Consider the following 22772-nt stretch of genomic DNA (forward strand, 5'->3'; position numbering starts at 1 on the left):
AATTTAGTATCCAAATGAACGTTGAATCACTAAATGCAGAATGAAAATAATGAATGTAATTCTGAGTTTTAGTATGGAAAACCAACACTTGGTTTTAAACATCTCGTTTTTTATAAGGACTCTGTCATAGGCCGACTTGGAGAATATATATACTCCTACATTGTTCCAAATTAGGCCAAAATATGCGCCCCTTTTATGTAATGGAGTTCGAAATGTGACTTGGGATATTAAAATAACCCTCCACTTTCTATTTTTCAGAAACTCAACTTTACATAAATGTGTGGGCTGCCTTAATATTCAGAACCCTAGCAAGGGGTGGGACTCTTAAGTCCAAAAAAAGGCTCTCTTATTGAGGCCTGGCTTCGACTCAAATCAAATTCTCTTTCAGGGAGCTATCCAGGGTACTAGACCATGTCTACTGAAGGTGTCATGATACTCTGGGCAAAAACTCTGCCCATTTCAATGTCTACCTATTTTCCTAATTTCAACTTGCTTATTTCTGACCTGTTGACCACCGGTAACCTAGAAGTCTATCACCTGCCACATGTGTTCTTTAAATGAATACTTTGCCTTTCCGTCTCCCTTTCTTTCTCTCTTTCTCTCTCTCTGGTATGTGTGTATGTGATGTGTGTGTGTGTGTGTGTGTGTGTGTGTGTGTGTGTCTGTGTGTGTGTATAATCTTCTGTAGACACCTTCAAATTTGCCCATTTTCATAGTTGGATTCCTTAACATGGCATCAGAATAAAAGGCACTTTAATTATGTTTAACTATATAGACTAATAAGTTTTTATTAGCATGCCAACTTTTCTTTGTATATAATGAGGTCTTAAAGTGACATGCCCTAGAGACATTTTCCCCATTATCTTGGTGACTAACATTTGGCTCCTCATTAATGATGCAAATTTCTAAAGCCAGCTTGAATTTCTCCTCAGAAAATTGGATTTACTTTTCTATTACATCATCAGGCTGCAAATTTCCCAAACTTTCATGCTCTACTTCCCTTTTAAATGTTAAGTTCCAATTCCAAATCGTCTCTTTGTGAATGCATAAAACTAAATGCCTCTAAGGGCACCCAAGTCACCTCTTGAATGCTTTGTTTCTTAGAAATTTCTTCCACCAGATACCCTAACTCATCTCTCTCAAGTTCAAAGTTCCACACATCTCTAGGGTGGGAGCAAAATGCTACCAGTCTCTTTGTTAAAGCATAGCAAGACTCACTTTTATTCCAATTCCCAACAAGTTAATCATTTCCATGTGAGACCACCTCAGACCGGACTTCATTGTATCACTATCAGCATTTTGGTCACAGCCATTTAACAAGTCTCCAGGAAGTTCCAAACATTCCTATATCTTCATGTCTTCTTCTGAGCCCTCCAAACTGTTCCAACCTCTGCCTGTTACACAGTTTCAAAGTTGCTTCCACATTTTTCAGTATGTTTATAGCATCATCCCGCTACCTTGGTACAAATTTATTGTATTTGTCCATTTTCATACTGCTATAAAGAACTGCCTAAGACTGGGTAATTTATTTTTAAAAAGAGGTTTAATTGACTCACAGTTCAGCATGGCTGGGGAGCCTCAGAAAACTTACCATCAAGGCAAAGGGGAAGCAAGTCACCTTCTTCACATGGCAGCAGGAAAAAGAAGTGCTGAACAAAGGAAGGAAGAGCGTCTTATAAATCCATCATATCTTGTGAGAATTCACTCACTGTCATGAGAACAGCATGGGAGAAACCACCCCCATGATTCAATTACCTCCACCTGGTCTCTCCCTTGACACTTGGGGATTATGGAGATTACAATTGAAGATGAGATTTGGGTGGGGACACAAAGCCTGACCATATCAGGTCTGGATGGGATATGGGAATACCTAGAATGCTGAAAAAGAAAGAGGGTGGGACTGAAACCTGAAGTTCCAACAGACAGAGATTGGGAAGATGAGGGATGATCCAGTAAAGGATACTGAGAAGATGTAGAAGAAAAACAATGATGTAGGAGAAAAAGAAACAGTATTTTGTTCTGGAAGCCAACTAAAGAGAATGTTTAAAGAAAGAGGAAGTCATGAACTTCCATCAAATGCCAGTGAGTGTTGAAGCAAGCTGTCAATAACATGTTTTTGCAGACGGGAGAGATCCAGTAGAGAGAGAAAAATAGATGTTGTTGGTGGAGGACGGGTTACAGAACAAAGCCTTTAAGTAGGCAAGAGGGGATGAGACCTAGTGCTCAAAAGGTTGGCCCTAGTTAATACTGTCAGTTCAGCCAAATGTGAGTTTATGCGTGTGCACGTACACACACACACATTTTCACTATTTATAGTTCCACACACCCACTACTTTCAAAGCTTTGATTTTTACAAAGCCCTGTTGGTTAAGCTCACTTTCTCCTTGAGATTTTCAGCAGAGTAAGTGGGAGGACACTATCAGTTATCTTTGTTCGTAATTCAGTGCAATCTCTGTGGCCAGTTTTGCTTCATTAGCTTGTGAGACCAGATGATGAAATAAATGGAGTGCATAGTTCAGTGTTTTCGGGAGCACACCACAACAGCCCTAGGTGTAGAAGGGGGCAGGGGGTGGTGTGCCTTTTAAGAAGAACGTTAGAAACCTCTCTAAGGTCTTGAGTTGTTTTAGCCGCTGTTACAATTGCTCTTTTGTCTTTGAAGTGACAAATGTGGAATAAATTTTTAACTTTCAGTTCTGAAGTGTTTTGATGAGAAGGATCTTGATTACTCCTCATGTAAGATTGTACTTTATCTCTGTCATATCGCCAACTCCCAGTACAGCGTGTGGCTTAGAGTAACGAAGTAGTAAAGCTCGCTTTGAAGAAGGTAGAAAAAATTATGATTATCATTACTACAGACCCAATATTCTCAGAGGGGGCTGGAGGATGGCCTGGCTTCAGAATCATGCCTTTTTTGCCACAAGTGGAGTTCATTAAGTGGCATATGTATTCCTGTGTGTGTGTGCATGTGTGAAGAAGAGAAACATTGTGTGTCATTAATAGTGTGAGGAGAACCCGCGGGAGCAGCCTGAGATGGACAAGTGAGGTGGGGGGTAGGGGGGACAGGTATATTCATTTTTTTTTTTAATGGGGGTTATCCTGCCTTTACCTTCTAGGAGGATAATGTATGATATACTAAAATACCCGCCCTAGTATTTGTCACTAAGTATCGAAATGGGCGTGGTTTGGCATATAAGACACCTGCTTTTAGTGAGCCCTGCAAAGAGATACTCTTGGAGTCCTAACTTGACCCTGACTCCTCAAATGTTCGGGAGGGTCTCCCAGTTCTAGCATCCTTTTTGAGAATCCTACCGCGCGCCAGCAATGCTGTTCCGTGGACTTGAGAGGGCCTGCTGAGCATGTGTGAAGATCGCCGCGCATGCTCCGTGGAGTGGGCAGGTTTGCCGAGGCGCTAGCAGGGTCTTTTACTACTCTTCACCCGCCTCCCCATACCAGCACGCCCCCCCCCTCTATCCCACCACCCACCACTCGGTCCCCCGCATCCACCCCGCCCCTCTATCCCGCCCCCTTCACCCCAGGCTGGGGAATCTCCATTGACGTTTGGGTGACGCCGCTGTGCCGCCGCCGTGGGGGGGGGTCCAGGCGCTGCACAGGTAACGCCGCCGCTGCCGCCATATTGACAGAGCAGGGAGCGGGGAGGGGACCCGAGGAAGCGGGGTGTTGGGGGGAGTCACCACCGAGCGGCCGTCGTGGTGGTGGCAGTGGTGAGCGCGAGCCGAGCGGCAGCTCTTGAAGAGGCAGCACAGAGTTGTCTTCTCTATGGGAATCACCGGGCGGCGGCGGCGGCGACCCCCCGCTCCCAGCCTCTGAGAGACCCGGCGGCGAGCGCAGCGGTCGCTGAAGGAGGGGCTGGGGGTCGCAGCGGTAGCGGCGGCGGCGGCGGCAGCGGCGGGCCAGCTCCTTAGACAGGATGCGCGGCCGCGCCAGCGCTAGGCGGCAGCTCCTGTTCGAGTGCTCCTGAAGGGGAGATGCTACCATTCGCTCCTCAGGACGAGCCCTGGGACCGAGAAATGGAGGTGTTCAGCGGCGGCGGCGCGAGCAGCGGCGAGGTTAGTGTGGTGGCCGAGAGGGGCTGGAGCCAACCCCCGCCTCCTTCCCCTCAACACCTTGGCTGGGGACCGAGAGAGGAGAGGCGAGGGGCCGGGAATCGGGCTCCCGGGCAAGCCCCCTTGATACTGCCTCCACTGCCCTTTCGCTGGGGAGCGGGCGGGTATGAGACGGCGGGCTCGGGCATGCGGAGTGAGTGCAGCCTGGGCCCCGGCTCGGCCTTGGGCGGAGCGCCTGCCTGGCGGACCGTGCCAGAGTTGTTATGACGAAGTTTCTTCACTTTCCGACCCGAAGGGGGACTGAGGGACTGGGGGACTGGCGGGGTGCTGTGCCTGACTCCGCGCGTCCCTTTTTCTCCGCCGCGCCTAATTTGCTTGCTGGGAACACTTTGGGGGACAGCTGCGGACTCCAGCTCGCTGTTGAACCCCAGGCGCTTTACGAACCCAGTGCAACAAACACACCAAGGTGACTAAGTAACTCTGGGGACATTTGCACATACGCACGAGTGTTCCCTGGTAACAGCTTTCTTGTTTCTCTGTGGCTTGTTATGGTTGCTTGTAATGACCCATGTCGAGATGCACTGGCGACCTCTCTCCAGTCACCAGGTTTCAGGTGATGTTCTCCTGCTTCCTCTCAGGTCCCCTTGATTCTACTGCACTGTTGCTCCGCCCCTTCTCCTTTCCACAACCGCTGTCCCCACCCCGTTGGTCTGTAAAAGAAGATGCAAAGTAAACCCCAGCCCTTATAAATAAGACGAATCTTTGTTAACGAGGTTCAACCAAAATACTTTGGTTCACCTCTCTTCCCACTCTTCTTACCTCTGAAAATTGTTCTGGTTGGGCTTTGGTCAGCTGTGCAGTGAGAACTTAGATATTCATAGGTGCTTTGTTTTTATTGTTGTTATAAAAGCGGGCAGCATTTAAACACAAAAACGTGTCTTTTGTGATAGAAAGTTGGATCCTTTTCTGATAACTTAATCGACTGCGTACAACTCCAGTAGAGGCCACCATACACCTCCTAAAAATAGTTGGTGAAATTGATTCACAGTAGGATATTTTGAGGTAAGACTCTCAATCCTCAACATCTAAAGGGTGCAACTTTGTCTTCAAGTACTTGCTCCATTTTTAAAAAATACGCATTGGGCTGTTGTATAATTACCTTGTTCTTTTTTCTTTTTCTTTTTTTTTTAAAAATCATATATACTGGGTTTAAGATTACATACTAGAATAACATGTAGTAAGGAATGTAGTGGAAATAAATTCAGAAGTACCCTAAATCTGAACCCTCTATACTTATAGGAAATATTTTATTAGTAAACCAAGCAATTCCAATATACATTTTAATATTTTACATCTCGTAAGAACAAGATAAATGAATAGGCGTTTCTTTCTTCTTGAAATGTGGGGATACTAACTGCCTGCACAATTGTCTAGCAAGTCTATTGAAGGGGAGAGGAATTTTGTTTTATTCATGTATGTAACTTACTGAACTTATAGTCAGGCATTTCGTTTATAAAAACAGTTAAATGCTTTGATATAAGGATGGGATGGGAGGTGGGAAGCCTTTTGCATGCCTACTATTTTATTATTTTTGTTAACTTTGAATGTAGTATGTTTAAAATTGTAATTACCACATGGTTTTTTTATTGTTTGCAGTATGTTTTAGGTATTGTAGAGATTTAACAATGGGTCTCTCTACCTCAGCAATTTGGAAAAATACTCGAGTGGAAATTGTTAATCCCTATGAAGTAAAACGAAAGGTGAAGGTAATGTGGTGAAGATAGTATTTCTGCCTTCTTTCTCTAAAACAGTTATGATTCGTTAGATTTAACCCTGCAAGTTACTTAAGAAAAAATATTCTAGGTGAAAACTGAATGCTACGTTTGAACAGACCCACTTAGTACTTAGAAGAGTTTGTTTTTAATTATATTCTTTTGATAAGAAGTAAACAAGTTTACTTTTGTTAATTTATATTTATTTTCATTATAAATTTGTTGATGTTAGCTTTAGAAATGCTAATTTTGAGTACAAGCTCTACAACCCTCAATTGTGATAATTTAGGACTAAGAGTGTTTTTGTTGTAGAATATATATTTTAAAAATGTAATGGAATCCTTAAAATGTAGGTGAGAATCTGTTAACTTTAATGTCAAAAGAAATAATTTCCGTCCATTTTTGTGTGTGTTGAATCCTGGTAAGAGTAAAGATTATAGACAATAACATATATTTTGGAGTCTTTTTGTTTCTTTTACCTGTCTTGCTTGCATGGACAGTTGTTAACCTTTGAATTATCATTCAGAAGTGTGTAAATTGGTTGTTTGAGATTCTTAACATGTTTTCTCACAGGAAAAACTTATTAAGGGTACTTACATTTTTAGATGAGTACACAGTAGCAAGGTATAGTGATGATGAGCCTAACCACTTTTTGTAAAATTGTTCTATGGTGAAATGTGTCGAGGTTTCAACCAATGATTAGCGTGGTTTCAGTGAGATGTAGAGAATGGGCCTGAAATGGGGAAACCTGGGATCTTTTGGTTTCTGGGAAGAGAGTTCTTAGAAGAGGGAAGATAGGGTAAGCAAGAAATTCTGCTTGTGAGAGCTCTTGCAGGGACTGTCTCAATTAGGTCTGCTGGGAATAGGAACTTCAAAGGGTATCACCCCTCAGGCAGCCACAATTTTAGCTCTTGCCTGGATTCTGTCAGGATCAAAAAAGAGGTTTTACTTGAGGTGGAATGGCTATTGGTCCTTCCTGGGCAAGGATCATAAAGAACAACCGGTTTGACTAATGTGAACTTTTCACGAATTAATGCCATGCATGTTACAGTTTGTTCACTTAGTTGTTTGGTTTTTTTGGTAAGGAACCAAGTGCTTTCTTATGGAGTTGATTATAGAATTTTCATATCTCATATCATATTAAAAGTCTAATATTTTTTAGTATTTTTATATTATTTCTTTAGCAATGCTGCTTTTGTTTAAGCAAGTTAGGTATTTTTTTTTTTTTTTTTTGAGTCAGAGTCTTTCTATGTCATTGTCCAGGCTGGCCTTGAACTCCTGGACTCAAACAATCCTCATGCCTCAGTGGTCCAAGTAGCTGGGACTACAGGTGCTGACAACCATGCTTGTCTAAGCAAATTAGTTTTAAGAGTATATAGTTTACTGATAAAACCAATTGGGGAAAACTTCTAGTTTTAATTAATTTTTGTGAGACTCTGTAGTAATAGAGGAAAGAACAGCTTTGTAGGCAGATAAATCCGGTTTCTTGTCTGAATTACATGCCATACTCATGGTGTGACAAAAGGCACATTACTTAACCCCTCTGAACCTCACTTTCTTTATCTATAAATTGGAGAAAAACCATCTTCAAGAGTTGTTATGTAAAGAAAATTCAGTGCTGAGTTTAATAAACTTGGCAAGATGTTTTGCACGTAGTAAATCTCTAGTACACAATGGTTCCTTCTTTTTTCTCATAGTCATCATGCTTCTTTCCCTGTCCCTAAAGTCTGAACTATTGTCATCGATATTAAAATCCTGGGATTCAGATAACCATTACCATAGCCCCAGCCTTTCCTTTTATAAGCAGTTTTTCTTAAGACCCCTTCCTAAATTTGATTATTTCATCTAAGTATAGTGGTGCTCTCACTCTGAACATTTGTAATCACAGGGGGATCCAGGGATAAAATACAGAGTTGTATTTAGAAACACTTGGAAGGATAAGGAGAGCTAAATAATTTCATTTATTAAATCTGGCTGATGAGATATTTCATTAAAATTTTTATTATTATTTTTTAAAACTCTGAACTCTTGTCATGGTAGGATTTGGTTCAATTCATGAAGCATTTATTGAGTACAGGGCAGTGCTGTACATAGTACTGTGATGTGAAATGACTAAAAATATACCACAAAGTCCCACCCTACCCCCACAGGTTTACATTCAGGTAGTAAGACAGGCATATGTGGAAATTGTTATTGTAAAAGGCACAAGATTATCAAAAATGCATGGTGGTGGTGGTGGTGGTGGTGGTGGTTTAGGGATGGATCTGGTAAGGCTTTGTGAAGGAGGTGGAATTTGAGCAGGGCATTAGAAAGTGGTAATATTTTCACAGACAGATGAAAGGAGCATATTTCATATGGATGGCTACAATATTAGAAAAGGCATGGAGGTGTTCGGAAGGAGGAATCTGATACTGTTATAAGTCTGTGATGTGGGAGAGAGATAGTGAGAGATAAGGTAGTGAAGGTATTAGAGGTAGGCTAGGCCCAGGTTGAATGGGACTTTTTAAACTAGTTTAAGTGTTCAATTTTATCTCATAAATAGGAGCCACTGAGGGTTTTTGTGGACACTGGTGACATTATCAGATTTGTGCTTTGAAAAATAACTGATGGTAGTGAGAAATGGGAGAGATATGGAAGGTGGGGAATACCAGCTAGGAGGCTATTGTGTTAGTGGAAGTAGTAGTGAGATTTTGAACTAGTATAGAAAGGGTAGAAAAGAGATGACTGATGGGAGAGACCTGGCAGAGGTAAATTGTTACAGTTTGATAACTGATTAAATGTTGGAGAGTAAGAAAAAGTAACAAACAACTGAGATTAGAAGTGTCCTGGTAGGAATTAATACAATGTAACAGGTATATAATGCATGCCTGTGAATGTAAGTCTCTATATTAGCCACTAGGCTAACATAAAAATAAATAGATCATTGTAGTATAGGGAGGTAGAAAGCTAAAGTGAACTCCCCCCTTTCTAATACTGTACTGAATAATAGCACTCCACTCTGAAGATTTCTGATCATGCATAGAATGCTTAAATCCTTTACTACTAAAAGTGAATGCACTTATTACTAGCTAAACTGTTTTTTTTTTTTATGGGCCTTAGGCCTGTAATTCTTGTTTCACCAATGTTCATCTTAAATAGCAGCTGTGACTACAGAATCCTGTTCTGAAAACAGTGACCAGTACTTATTTCTGGAATGTGGAAAGAGAGCAGGGGCATCTGTATTATTTGTATGCTTTCACCGGGTTTATTTGGAATAGAGAAGCAGGGAGGAGTCAGAGGGCAGTGGCTCCTCCCTGTCACAGGTGCTTTCTCAGTTCCTCCAAGTCAATCTTTCTTTAAACCAGTCTGATCTGGAAATAATCAGGTCAGTTCCTTCAGGGCAGGGCCTGTATATTTCCCCACCTTGATTAGTTCATCATGAGAGCTAATCATTACCTCCTTGTTTCATAATAAGGCCTACTGATAGGATAGTTGCTTTTCTGGACCATGTTGTTTTAGTACCTACCCTCTCATAGTCTCTCTCATCTAGAATTTTGATGAGGAAATGCAAGAATTTTTTCCCTTCTTGTAATTTCTTTCTTGGTGCTATCATTGTATTTAGCAGCAGTTTTTAAGATTTGATAAGCACTTGGAATCTTGAGGTGTAAGCCTTTTAGTACTTTGTCAGAATTTGCTATGTAATGTTTATTCATTTATGTTATTTCCAAGGATTATTTACTGTTCCTGCCAATAATTTTTTTTGTTCTGTATTTTCTTTTATTTTTGTTTGTCTTTAGGTGGAAAAGGAGTTGATGGGAGAGAGATTTAGAGCTAAGCTAAATCTGGCTTTTGCAGATAAGAGATGTTTTCTAAATTGCCCTGGAGACATTCTGTAACTGATTTTACTGCTAGATTTTAATCTGTATCTCTACACTAGGAACAGGTCCTGCTGTAGTTGTGTGTGTGTGTGTGTGTGTGTGTGACAGAGAGAGAGAGAGAGAGAGAGAGTGAGTGGAGCAGAGTACATGTGTGTTACCTCCTGATTTGCTTCATTTCACCAAGTATTTGAGATGGTTTATGGGAAATATAATCTGATAACTATTTTGATATTGAGGATAAGGGAAAACAAAGTAGGAGATATAGGAAAAGGGTGGAGGGTAGGGAATGAAGGGTAAAATAGAACACAAATAAATAGTCTCTAAGGGTCTACAACATGTTTAAAGTATAGTTGAATTATACATTTGGCCTTGAGTTTTCTTAGCTGGTTGTTCTCAACTCTGGCTCTGTATTATATTTACCTGGGAGTTTAAAAAATTATCCATGTCAGTGTTCCCCTCAGAGATTTACATTTAACTAATCTAGAGGGGACCTGGGCATCTGTTCCCCAGATGCTTATGATGCACAGCCAGGGTTGAAGATCACACAGCTCTAGGCCAAAGTAAAAAGAGAGATAGTCACATAGTTGTCATTATTCAATAGGAAAAAGCTTATTAATTTTTAAACAAGCAATTAGCTTTACAGTAAATTATCTGAATTGTGATGTTTTTCTGTGTGTTTTATTTTGTTGCTAAGATATGACTGGAGCCAAATGGGGTTGTTTGAACTGTCCTATATGTTCTTGCTGTTTACTTTTGAGGAATTTGCTTTTCCATTAGCATTTAACAAAATTTTAGTGCCTTAGCTAGTTTTGATATAGTTTAGCCATGTAACTAAGAGGTTAAATTACTTGTTCATCCATTTTACTAGCTAAGTAAGGAGATAGTGACTGTTTTGAATGACAAATATCCCATTACATCTCTAACAAAAAATTTCCAAGGCCATGGGTAATTATTACTGTGTGACCCCTCTGACTCTCCTGTAAAGTAATTGAAGACAAACTTTAAGAGGAAATATAGCAATTTAAACAACTAATTTTTTTAAACCTGGTAAGACGTTGGAATCCATTCCATTTAAATATATCTAATCTTAAGGGAGAAAGAGATAATAGCATTTACTGGGCATAAACTATGTGCCAGCTAGTACTAGATGCATCATAGATTATCTCAGTTTTATTCACTCTTGAAAACATCTTGGTAAGACAGGTGTGTCTTTTTAACAGATGAGAAAGATGCATGCAAGTTAGTGGGAAGTATGTCTGGAATTTGAACCTAGATTATTTTAAATTCTGCTTTTTCCTCTGTACATTGCCATTTCCCCCATAAGTACAATATTGAAAATAAGGAGAGAATACAGATAAATTTTTAGCAACCATATTAGTTCAGCAGTCAGGTGTGCTGATTCAAAAGCCATGCATGTCTATTTAAGTTAAAGAAAAGTTAACAAAAATCCCAGCAAGCCTGTTGTTTTGTTTTGTTTTGTTTTGTAAACAGACAAGCTTATTCTAAAATATATATGTAACATTACAGGACCTAGAAGCTCTAAAACAATTTTGAAAAAGAAGAATAAAATAAGGAATCATTCTACTGGACATTAAGTTTTACTATGTAACCGTAATAAAGGCAATGTGGTATTGGTGGAAGAATAGACACATAGATCAGTAGAATAGAATAGAGTACCCAGAAATAAAGCCACACAAATACACTCAACTGAGTTTTGAGAAAAAATTGCAAACAAACAAAAAAAGATCAAGGTCAGTTTTTAAAACCCGAGGAAATTTTAGGGGGAAATTTGCTACCTTTTTTCAAAAAAACAACTTAAAATTTGCACTTTCTTTCTGAGGATTCTGGAGAAATTATTACATAAAACATTTTTGCTATTTTCAATTACTACAGTTGAAATTAGTCATTAAGATATAAGTGAAAATGGAACATGAATTATCCTAAAAATCATAAGCTTGATGAGAGTTGAGATTTAGGGATTAATCTACTCAAAGGATCAGAGTGGATAAAACTTCAGAAAACAAAGGAGAAAAACATCATATGAGGGGAAATGTGGACTGAATGTCAGGTTTCAAATGACTTTTATTTTTTCTTCAATACAGCATTATGAGAGGGATTTGGTGTATGTGTTAAAGAAATTGTACTAATTGAGAATAGTCAAAATTCAAAATTAAGGGAAATAGATAAACCATTAGGTTTGATTGATAAAAATGTTTTGCATTCATGAATGTTCACTTGAGGTAGATGCAGTGATAAATGAATGCTGTTGGAAACAATTCCGTTTCAAACTTACAAGGGCATATACAGAAAACCATATGTTGATTATAGAGACGTATACAAGAATGACAGAACATATATAAAATGATTTGTATTTGATTTTGTACTTTATTTTAGAGATGGAGAAGAGTAACTCTAGACCTTATGGCACAATCGTAAAACATTGTGTTTATCATGTGTAGAGCAATTATGTTGGAATACGTAAATACTTATAGAACCTCTTAAGGGAGGTCAGTCAATATGGGTTTTCAAAAAAGCCATGGTCATTCAGCAACTTCATGTCTTTGAACAATATTAATTTGATTTTATTTGGTCTTTATTCATGATATTGTGTGTATCAGTACTTCTTTCTTTTTTATTGCTGTACACTATTCTGTTATGTGAATGTACCACAGTTGATTTGTTCATTAATAAGTTGAAGGACATTTGAATTTGGGTTGTTACCAGTGTTTGGTGATTATGAATAAAGCCGTTATGCACATTTGTGTGAAAATTTTGATTTGAACATAACTTTTCACTTATATTGGGTAAACATTTAGGAGTGAGTTGCTGTATGAGAATTCCAGCTTCTCTGAATACTTGTCAGCACTTGGTGTTGTCAGATTACGTTTAAAAAAATTAGCCATTCTAATAGGAGTGTAGGGGTATCTAATTGTGATTTTAACTTGCATTTCCCTAATGACAAATGTTGCTAAGCATATTTTCATATGCTTATTTGCCATCCGTATATATTCTCTGATGAGTTGTCTTTTCAGAATTTTTGAAATTGTTCAAATTGGGTTGTTTTCTTATTATTGAATTTTGAGAGTTCTTGATGTTCCAAATGCAAGTCCTTTATTAGATATTGATTTACAACTATGTTTCCCATTCTGTGGTCTGTCTTTTCATTCTTTTAACAAAGAATAAAGTCTTTTCATCTTAGTGAAGTCCAGGCAGGTTTTTTTCTTTTATGAATTGTGTTTTTGGTGTTGTAGCTAAGAAATCTTTGCCTAATCTAAAGTTACAAAAATTTTCCCATATATTTTCTTCTAGAAGTTCTTTAGTTACATGTCTTAGTTTAGGTATTTGATCCATTTCTAGTTGATTTTTGAATATTGTGGGTAGTGTGGTTGAAGTCTACCTTTTTACATAGGTATGTCCGTTTGCTCTGCCATCATTTGTTGAAAAGACTACCTGTTCTGCAATGAATTGCCTTTGCACTATATCAGAAATCATTTTGTCACATATGTGTAGTTTACATAATAATTTTAATGAAGTAGTCCCGTGTGAGCATAGATATATGGTGTTAAAAAATTCTTGAGGTTCTTTTTGTATCGGGTTTAGTTAAATATTATTAAAAGTAATTTCTGTGGTGTATTTTATTTGCAGTCATTAATTTTCAAAACATTAAATGACTGTTCTTAGACCCTTTTATAGATGAGAAACCTAATAGTGCTAGAAGTTTTTTTATTTTATATTTTTAAATTTATATTTCACTTTATTTATTTATTTTTTTGAGACTGAGTCTTGCTCTGTCACCAGGCTAGAGTGCGGTGGTGCGATCTTGACTCACTGCAACCTCCGCCTCCCACCTCCCGGATTCAAGCAATTATCCTGCCTCAGCCTCCCAAGTAGCTGGCAGTACAGGCACCTACCACCATGCCTAGATAATTTTTGTATTGTTTTTTAGTAGAGATGGGGTTTCACCATGTTGGTCAGGATGGTCTCGATTTCTTGACCTTGTGATCTACCTGCCATGGCCTCCCAAAGTGCTGGGATTACAGGCGTGAGCCACCATGCCCAGCCAGTGCTAGGAGTTTTATGTGAATTTTCTCATTCTGCAGTGATACTTCTCTGCTTATATCCTCCCCCATATCTGTACATTACACCTAATATTTTTTATGCAGCAGTTGGTGACCTGTTAGTTGCTTAGTACTAGACATGAAAGCTACAACACTAAATAAGCTTCCATTCATATTCTAGAAACTGTCTATTTGCCAAGAAAATGGGAGCCTGGAATGTTGGAGCTTTATTAACCACCATTAACATAGATTTAGTTTAGCTCTTTTAAAATAAAATTATTTTGGCTTAGTACGGTGGCTTACACCTGTAATCCCAGCACTTTAGGAGGTGGCATGAAAAGAATATTTGAGCCCAGGAGTTTGAGACCAGCCTGGGCAACATAGTTTCACCCTGTCTCTAAAAAGAATAAAAAATTAGCCGAGTGTGCTGGCGCATGCCTGTGCTCCCAACTACATGTGGAACTGAGGTGGGAGGATCACTTGAGCCTGGGAAGTCAAGGCTGCTGTGAGCCATGATTGCCCTACTGCACTCCACCCTGGGTGACAGAGTGAGACCTTGTCTCAAAAAAAAATTATTTTAGCTTTTAAAATTGATAAATAATAGTTGCTTATTCCTTTTGGTTTTAAGAGGAGAATGACAGTCATTCTTTGAGAAACACTTAACTACCTTCTTTAACCTTGGTTAATGATACCTATGTGAAAGAGGAAATACGAGAATAATGTAGGTTGGGGTTGTATTGAAAATATTGTGCTAATTAAGTTGACTGTTATTCTTAAACTTAAAGAAATATAAACAGTTAGTTAGCCATTGTAGATTCTTTAGAAATTCAGAATAGCATAGAGGATAAGAGCTGGTGCCCTAGAGCTAGAATGCCCGAGTTTAAATTCTGGCTCTCCATTTATTTACTGTGTGTCCTTGGACAAATTACTTAACTTCTCTGTACTTTACTTGGTTGCTCTATCTGTTAAAGGGGGATAGCAGTAGCATATAATATATGTAAAGCACTTAGAAGAATGTCTTTTACATTGTAAGCACTCGGTAAATGTTAGTTATTACTATTTTTAAATGTATCATATCCACAATATGAGTTATTGAAGATTAACAGGCTTACAAATTTAAAAAATCAACTATTGCATAATGATATTGAAATATCATATATAATTACGCAGTTATTAGTATTTCTTCTTATTTAAAGGTATTTATATACAAATACACATTTCTCCTTTTTGACCATTTGCTTCTACATGTGGCTTTGACTTTTGAAACATTTTATTCTTTCTTGATTAGCTGTAGTAAGGCTTTTTCTTTTTTTCTTATTCATTCCTCAAGAAGATGGTACTGCTTTTACTGAGCTTCTATTTTCTGTATTCACTGAGCTTCTGTTCTCTATAGTCTATTGACTTGTGATTTTATCTTAACTAGTTTTTTGACAGCAAACATGTATTAATAGAATAAAACCCATACATATCAGGTAGAATTTGACCTCAAGCTAAGGTTGTGTAATAGCTGTCTATTTTGATCTTTTTCCACCTAGAAGCCCATTTTGTTTTTGATTTCTTTCCTTTATTCTCCATTGTTTATGAAGTGATGAAGGAATAGAGTAATATGGTGTAGGACGTTTAGGAACTGTCACTCACTGGGACAAACAAATTGCTTTATCCTGTCACTAGTTTGCTGTGTGTTTTTTTGGTAAATGTTATTTAATTAATTCTTCAGGTTCTTCACATATAAAATGGAAAATAACATGCTTATGATTATTTTTAGAAGTAACACAATTGTACTTTGTATATAACATTTGTCAAGAATAATAAAGTTCTTTTTCCTTTCAAAAAATAACTAAAGATTTAAATGTTCTGGAAAAAGTACTTCTTTTACCCTGATATATAACTCAGTGGACAATTTAAACTTAATTTATACCCCAAAGGTAGTATTTTAATGTAATTATGTAGACTTCATATCTCTGAGAGGTTACAGCAGTGAGAATTACTACCTAAGAATGTCGTATGTGTATGCAGGTTGTATATATATGTGACTTCATTTATACCATATGAATACTTGTATTTTTTTAAAATAAACTTCCCAAATGCTTGTGTTGTAGCCCATATGACACTGGCCAGACAGCCAGTGCCTTTGCATTGGGAACACTTTGGAGCTATTCAAAACTGATAGTCATTAGCTCTGATTTCAACTAAGCAGAGTAAACAAATTCCTGCCTGAATAGAAACCAGGGAGCTGCTTTTCTGTCATTGTATCAAGGTTGTAAAAACTCAAATGTTCTGGAAATGCCTTCTAACGTTTATGTAATATTGATGTACTTAGTTTAACTCAGTAGTAATAGTAGTTACTCAGTAACTCAGTAGTAATAGTAGTAGTACAACTTCTACTCTTTTTTAAAGCATAATGATAGTTGGATTGGTTTTAATTGGTTCTAAGTATTATTTTGCATGCACTCACCAAATTATGATTAAATATGTATAAAGTGCTGTGTTAGTTATTAGTCAGGGGTCATTTGGTTATTGATCTCAATTACTGTCTTGATAACTGAAAACTAATTGAGTATCTACCCATTTTTCCATAATGCACAAGGAAATGTCTGAACAGAAGGACAACATATTATGTCAGAAATACCAACAAATTTAGCCTTATAGGAAGATTTTTAAAAACATTTTGGGTGTGAATGTTTTAATTCCACCCTCCTGTGGCATTATTCACAGATTCACAAATAGATCTTTCCCACCCTTTTGCTTTTCTAAAATATTAATACCTGATTTCCTCCTACTCAAATAAGCTTTCAAGAAAGTAGAGCCTCAGTATGTATGGCAATTCAGTTTGTGCCTTATTCTTGCTTTACATAGCTCCCCTTACTCTTGGCTATGCAATACCTAGCAATATAAATGCTACATAAATAGCTGTTAATAGAGATAATTTAAAATATAAAGGAGGAGATATAACAGATAAATAATAGAGATAATTTAAAGTATAGAGGAGGCTGTGCATAGTTATATGCAAATGCTACATCATTTTATATAGAAAACTTGAGCATCTGTGGATTTTGGCATCCACAAGAGGTCCTGGAACCAATCCCCCATGAATACTGAGGTGATTTCCATGCAAGATATGAAATACAAAGAATTTCTAAGATACTTTTTCTTGAGAACAATTTGATGAGTAACTCAAGCAATATATTTTTAATGTGATTTTGAAAAAGCTGAATTCCTCTTTGCTGTTAGAATTTAAGAGTCAGAAATTGGAGGTAAAATGACTTACTGTAACTTCTTCATGAAATTATGTTTCAAAGATGGTTTTAAACATTTTGTGTAAGAAAACTAATAAAAATCTAAGGAAAAATAATGACAGTTGCTTATTATTGAAGTTATTTTATGAATTTTATTCGTTTAGATACCAGATTTTAGTCATTCCATTTTGTAAATATTTTTCCAGTGTCTATTATGTTCCAGATATTATGCTAGGTACTGGGGTAACAAAGAGTAATATGATGTGATCCCTTTTGTCTGGGAGTTTACAGTCTGATAGAGAGATGGAACAGATACCTAACAAGTAACACAGTGTTTACTGATAGAAGTCTGCATAGGGTAAAGTGGGAGGAAAAACGGAAAGTATAACGTTGAGTCTTGATAAAGATGAGTTGACATTCAAAAGCACAGGTAATTCAAAATGGCAAATACTCCAAAGATCATTCATATTTAGCTTTGGAATTGGTTTCATGCCTTAATTTGAACATGGATGTGTTTTATCAGCTAATTACTTTTACAGCAGAGCCGCATGATTGCATTTAAATGCCTGACTAAATTAATCACTGGGAGGCTGTATACTCTTGTCCCATTCTGAAACTCTTTAAAAAAAGATACCTCTTTTAAATTGATTTGAAACATAATTTCCCTTTCATAAGTCCTCCCTGAAGCAGTGACAATAATTAGGTGGGTATATTTCAAACCTATTCAGGTACAACTACAGGAATCTTGTATAATTAGAAAGCCAGTTCAATAAGTGGTGTTGGGAAAACTGGCTAACCATATGCAGAAAGCAGAAACTCGACCCCTTCCTGACACCTTACACTAAAATTGACTCCAGATGGATTAAAGACTTAAACATAAGGCCTAACACCATAAAAACACTAGAAGGAAACCTAGGCAAAACCATTCAGGACATAGGCGTAGGCAAGGACTTTATGACCAAAACACCAAAAGCATTGGCAACAAAAGCCAAAATAGACAAATGGGACCTAATCAAACTCCACAGCTTCTGCACAGCAAAAGAAACAGTCAATAGAGTGAATCGGCAACCAACAGAATGGGAAAAAATTTTTGCAGCCTACCCGTCTGACAAAGGGCTGATATCCAGAATTTAAAACGAACTAAAACAGATTTACAAGAAAAAAACAAACAAGCCCATTCAAAAATGGGCGAAGGATATGAACAGATACTTTACAAAAGAAGACATACAAGAGGCCAACAAACATATGAAAAAATGCTCATCATCACTGGTCATTAGAGAAATGCAAATCAAAACTACATTGAGATACCATCTCACGCCAGTTAGAATGGCGATCATTAAAAAATCTGGAGAAAATAGATGCTGGAGAGGATGTGGAGAAATAGGAACACTTTTACACTGTTGGTGGGAGTGTAAATTAGTTCAACCACTGTGGAAAACAGTGTGGCGATTCCTCAAGGACCTAGAAATAGAAATTCCATTTGACCCAGCAATCCCATTACTGGGCATATATCCAAAGGATTATAAATCGTTCTACTATAAGGACACATGCACACGAATGTTCATTGCAGCACAGTTTACAATAGCAAAGACCTGGAACCAACCCAAATGCCCATCGATGATAGACTGGACAGGAAAAATGTGGCACATATACACCATGGAATATTATGCAGCCATTAAAAACGATGAGTTTGTGTCCTTTGTAGGGACATGGATGAACCTGGAAACCATCATTCTCAGCAAACTGACACAAGAACACAAAACCAAACACCACATGTTCTCACTCATAGGAGGGTGTTGAACAAGGAGAACACATGGACACAGGGAGGGGAGCACTATACACGGGGGTCTGTTGCGGGGGAGTGGGGGGGGACAGCGGGGGGGGAGTTGGGGGGGACAGCGGGGGGGGAGTTGGGGAGGGATAGCATGGGGAGAAATGCCAGATATGGGTGAGGGGGAGGGAGGCAGCAAATCACACTGCCATGAATGCACCTATGCAACTACTTTGCATGTTTTTCACATGTACCCCAAAACCTAAAATGCAATAAAAAAAAAAAAAAAAAAAAAAGAAAGCCAGATAGGATCAAACTAAATCATTTAAAATAAGTATTGTAGTTGCGGTCATATTTCTCACAAGCAGTATGTTGACTGTATAATTTAATCTGAAAGTTCAAAAAAATGAAAGTGTTTTGGGGAAATGACCATAAATATTAATAAAACTTTGAAAATATTTGGTAGTATAAAAGTCAGAGTACAAATTAAAGCTCCCCTGGTGAATGCAAAAAACAAACCAATTAAATCTTATTTTGGAAATGCCTTTCTTAAAAGACTGTTAGAGAAATTGATAAAGTATGTTATAGTAAAAATATACAAATATACTTTTTAAAATTTCTCTCCAATTTGTGTTTCTTAAAGCAAGGAGTATGTCCATGAGTATGTATATACCTTTATGGGTTGGTTTGGGAGATTCATTTCACGTTGACCAAAAGTGATTCTATCATTATTTTAAAAGTGATCTTTCCACAACAGTATGACATACCAAAACTACACTAGGGCTGGGCACTGTGGCTCATGACTGTAATCCCTGGGTTTTGGGAAGCTGGGGCAGGAGGATTATTTGAGCCTAGGAATTCAAGGTTACAGTGAGCTGTGATCTCTCTGTTACTGCGCTGCAGCCTGGGGCAACAGAGTGAGATTGTATCTCAAAAAATAAACAAACAAAAAACGAAACTAAAACTATTGAGTCAATACTATTATGGTAATGATATACCAGTAAGTTTTGATTCACAGATTTATTGTTCTGTATATGGGGAGCATATTCACCTCTGATGATTTATTAGCTAAAATGATTTTATATCTTTTTTTCCTGTATTCTGTTTTTGTCAGAAAACCATTCACATATCAGGCCTTTATTGAGCACATGTCAGACACTGTGCCAGCTGATTTAGGAACATTGTATGAATCCTGACAATCCTAGGTTGCTTATTTTACAGATGAAGAAATCACAACTAAGAAAGCTTAGTAAACTTTGAAAAGGCAATAAAAGTTTGAATCTTGGTCTGCTTAACACTGAAGAATTGCTGTTTTCATGATATACTATGCCTGCCTCATGAATGAAACACAGCATCAGTCCTCAAGGAGCTTGAAGTCTAGATGCACATGACCAGAAATTTATCTGATATGGTGTATTACTAATCTTATTTTTAGCATTACATTTCTAAATTGTTTTAAAAATAAAAGATAAAATTTGCCATCTTAACCATTTTAAAGAATGCAGTTCAAAAGTGTTGAGTACGTTCAGATTATTGTGAAGCCAATCTCCAGGACTGTTTTCATCTTGCAAAACTGGAACTCTTTACACGTTATGCAAAAGCTTTCCGTTCTCCCCTCCCCACCAGCCCCAGCAACCAACTTTCTACTTTCCAACTCTATGAATCTGATTATTCTATAGTATTTGTCATTATGTGACTGGCTTATTTCACTTCATATGATATCCTCATGGATCATTTTGTAGCTTGCATCAGAATTTCCTTCCTTTTTAAGGTCGAATGATATTTCGTTGTATGTATACACCACATTTTGTTTAACTTGTCATCTGTTGATAGATGCTTGGGTTGCTTCTACCTTTTGGCTATTTGTAAATAATGCTGCTATGAACATAGGTGTACAAATATCTTTTTGAGACCCTGCTTTCAATTTTTTGGTTCTGTACTCAGAAGTAGGATTGCTGGATCATATGGTAATTCTATTTTAAATTTTTAAGTAATTACTATACTGGTTTTCATAGCAACTATACCATTTTACATCGTCACCAACAGTGCAGAGGTTCCAGTTTCTCCACATCCTTATGTATGGTGGAATTATTTTGAAAAGGTATATTCCAAGATGTATTTTGGATGTAGTATGTATTGGACTTTTAAAAATCTTTCATCTTTCGTGGCAACAAAGCCATGCTGTTGATAATTCATGTTGAGAGGGTTAGCTCTTAAGACATTGAGATATCCCTGATTGTTAAAGGAATATGAAATTATGTTCTTGTAGTGATTCTTCAAGGATCTAGAACGAGAAATACCATTTGACCCAGCAATCCCATTACTGGGTATATACCCAAAGGATTATATATCATTCTGCTATAAAGACACATGCACACATAAGTTTATTGCAGCACTATTTACAATAGCAAAGACTTGGAACTAACACAAATGCTCATTAATGATAGAGTGGATAAAGAGTATGTGGCACATATAACACCATGTAATACTATGCAGCCATAAAAAAGAATGAGTTTGTGTCCTTTGCAGGGACATGGATGAAGCTGGGAACCATCATCCTTAGCAGACTAACGCAGCCACAGAAAACCAAACACTGCATGTTCTCACTCATAAGTAGGAGTTGAACAATGAGAACACATGGACACAGGAGGGGAACATCACACACTGGGGCCTGTCGGGGGGGGGAAGGGGGAGGGAGAGCATTAAGACAAATATCTAATGCATGTGAGGCTTAAAATCTAGATGACAAATTGATGGGTGCAAAAAACCACCATGGCACATGTATACCTATATAACAAACCTGCACGTTCATAACATGTATCCCAGAACTTAAAGTAAAATAAAAAAAGATTATGTTTTCTATACTGTGCTTAAGTTAGTGATTGATTGTTCAGAAAGCAGAATTAAAGGACAAAAATAGAACTGCTCAATTTTAAGTTTATTAAAACTAAAATTAAAAATTTGGCTCTACTTAACCATTTTTCCTAGGTCACTTACTAGAGTATACAGTTTTATGCTTACTAAATGAGAACAAATATATGAGTTTAATAACTAAAGATCTATTTTGAAAGTATTAAACTGTAAAATTTGTCTCTGGAAAGTATGTTTTAGGGAAGAATTTTCAGTCATAGACACTTTTGATTGTATTAACTAGTGCTGCAAAAAAATTACCATAAATTTAGCAGCTTTAACCAAGACACATTTATTATCTAACAGTTTCTATGGATCCAGAATCTGTGCATGGCTTAACCAGATCCTCTGCTTAGGGCCCCACAAAGCGATAATCAACACATGGGTCAGCTGGGTCCTTGGCTTAGAGTTCCACAGAAATTTAATCAAGATTTCAGCTGTTTTGCATTGTTATATGGAGGCTTGACTGGGGGAAGAATCTGCTTTTCAACTCCTTCAGATTCTTGATAGAATTCCTTTCCTTGTGGTTGCAGGACTGAGGGCCCTGGCTTCTTGCTGAGTGTTGAGTGGAGGCTGCTTTCAACTCCTGGAGGCTGCTTTCAACTCCTAGAGGCTGCCTGTAGTTTCTAGAGGATGGCCATAGTCCCTTGTTATATGGACTTTCTCAACATGGTCACTTAATTACCTCAATCAAGGCAGCAAAGAGAACCTCTAGAGTCTTATATGACATAATGTAATCATGTATGTAAAATCTCATTGCCTTTGCCATATTATAGTGGTTGAAATTCAGCAATAGGCCATGTTCACATTCAAGGGCATGGGGATAATAGAAGGGCATTAACAGCAAGAAGTGAGGATCATGGAGGCCCATCTTAGAGTGTACAGCACATTGCTCAACTGGGCTTACTATACAGGCATAGATTTTTTTTGTTTGTTTGAGCCAGAGTCTCACTGTGTCGCCCAGGCTGGAATGCAGTGGCACGATCTTGGCTCACTGAAACTTCCACCTCCCGAGTTCAAGCAATTCTTCTGCCTCAGCCTCCCAGGTAGCTGAGATTACAAGTGTACGCCGCTACACCTGGCTAATTTTTTTTTTGTATTAGA

General features: G+C 37.8%; 1 protein-coding gene across 5 annotated transcripts in view; it reads left to right on the forward strand.

The window, feature by feature from the left end:
• Positions 1-3947: 3947 nt before the first annotated feature.
• RPS6KA6 (ribosomal protein S6 kinase A6) overlaps positions 3948-22772 on the forward strand; it is a 140444-nt gene continuing 121619 nt past the window's right edge. For 4 of the 5 annotated variants that reach the window (XM_064362771.1, XM_064362780.1, XM_064362791.1 and 1 more), the window contains exons 1-3: positions 4465-4530; positions 5015-5126; positions 5721-5830. In XM_064362771.1, the coding sequence (XP_064218841.1) occupies positions 5750-5830 (81 nt within the window). In that variant the 5' untranslated portion in view covers positions 4465-4530; positions 5015-5126; positions 5721-5749. Of the gene's footprint in view, positions 4068-4464; positions 4531-5014; positions 5127-5720; positions 5831-22772 lie in introns of those variants that run through there. The other variant, XM_012470806.2, reaches the window with a different exon arrangement.

This window comes from Aotus nancymaae, unplaced genomic scaffold, assembly GCF_030222135.1.
Source record: "Aotus nancymaae isolate 86718 unplaced genomic scaffold, 86718_ANA_hifiasm-v0.15.2.pri h1tg000004l, whole genome shotgun sequence".
NCBI classification, from domain to species: domain Eukaryota; kingdom Metazoa; phylum Chordata; class Mammalia; order Primates; family Aotidae; genus Aotus; species Aotus nancymaae.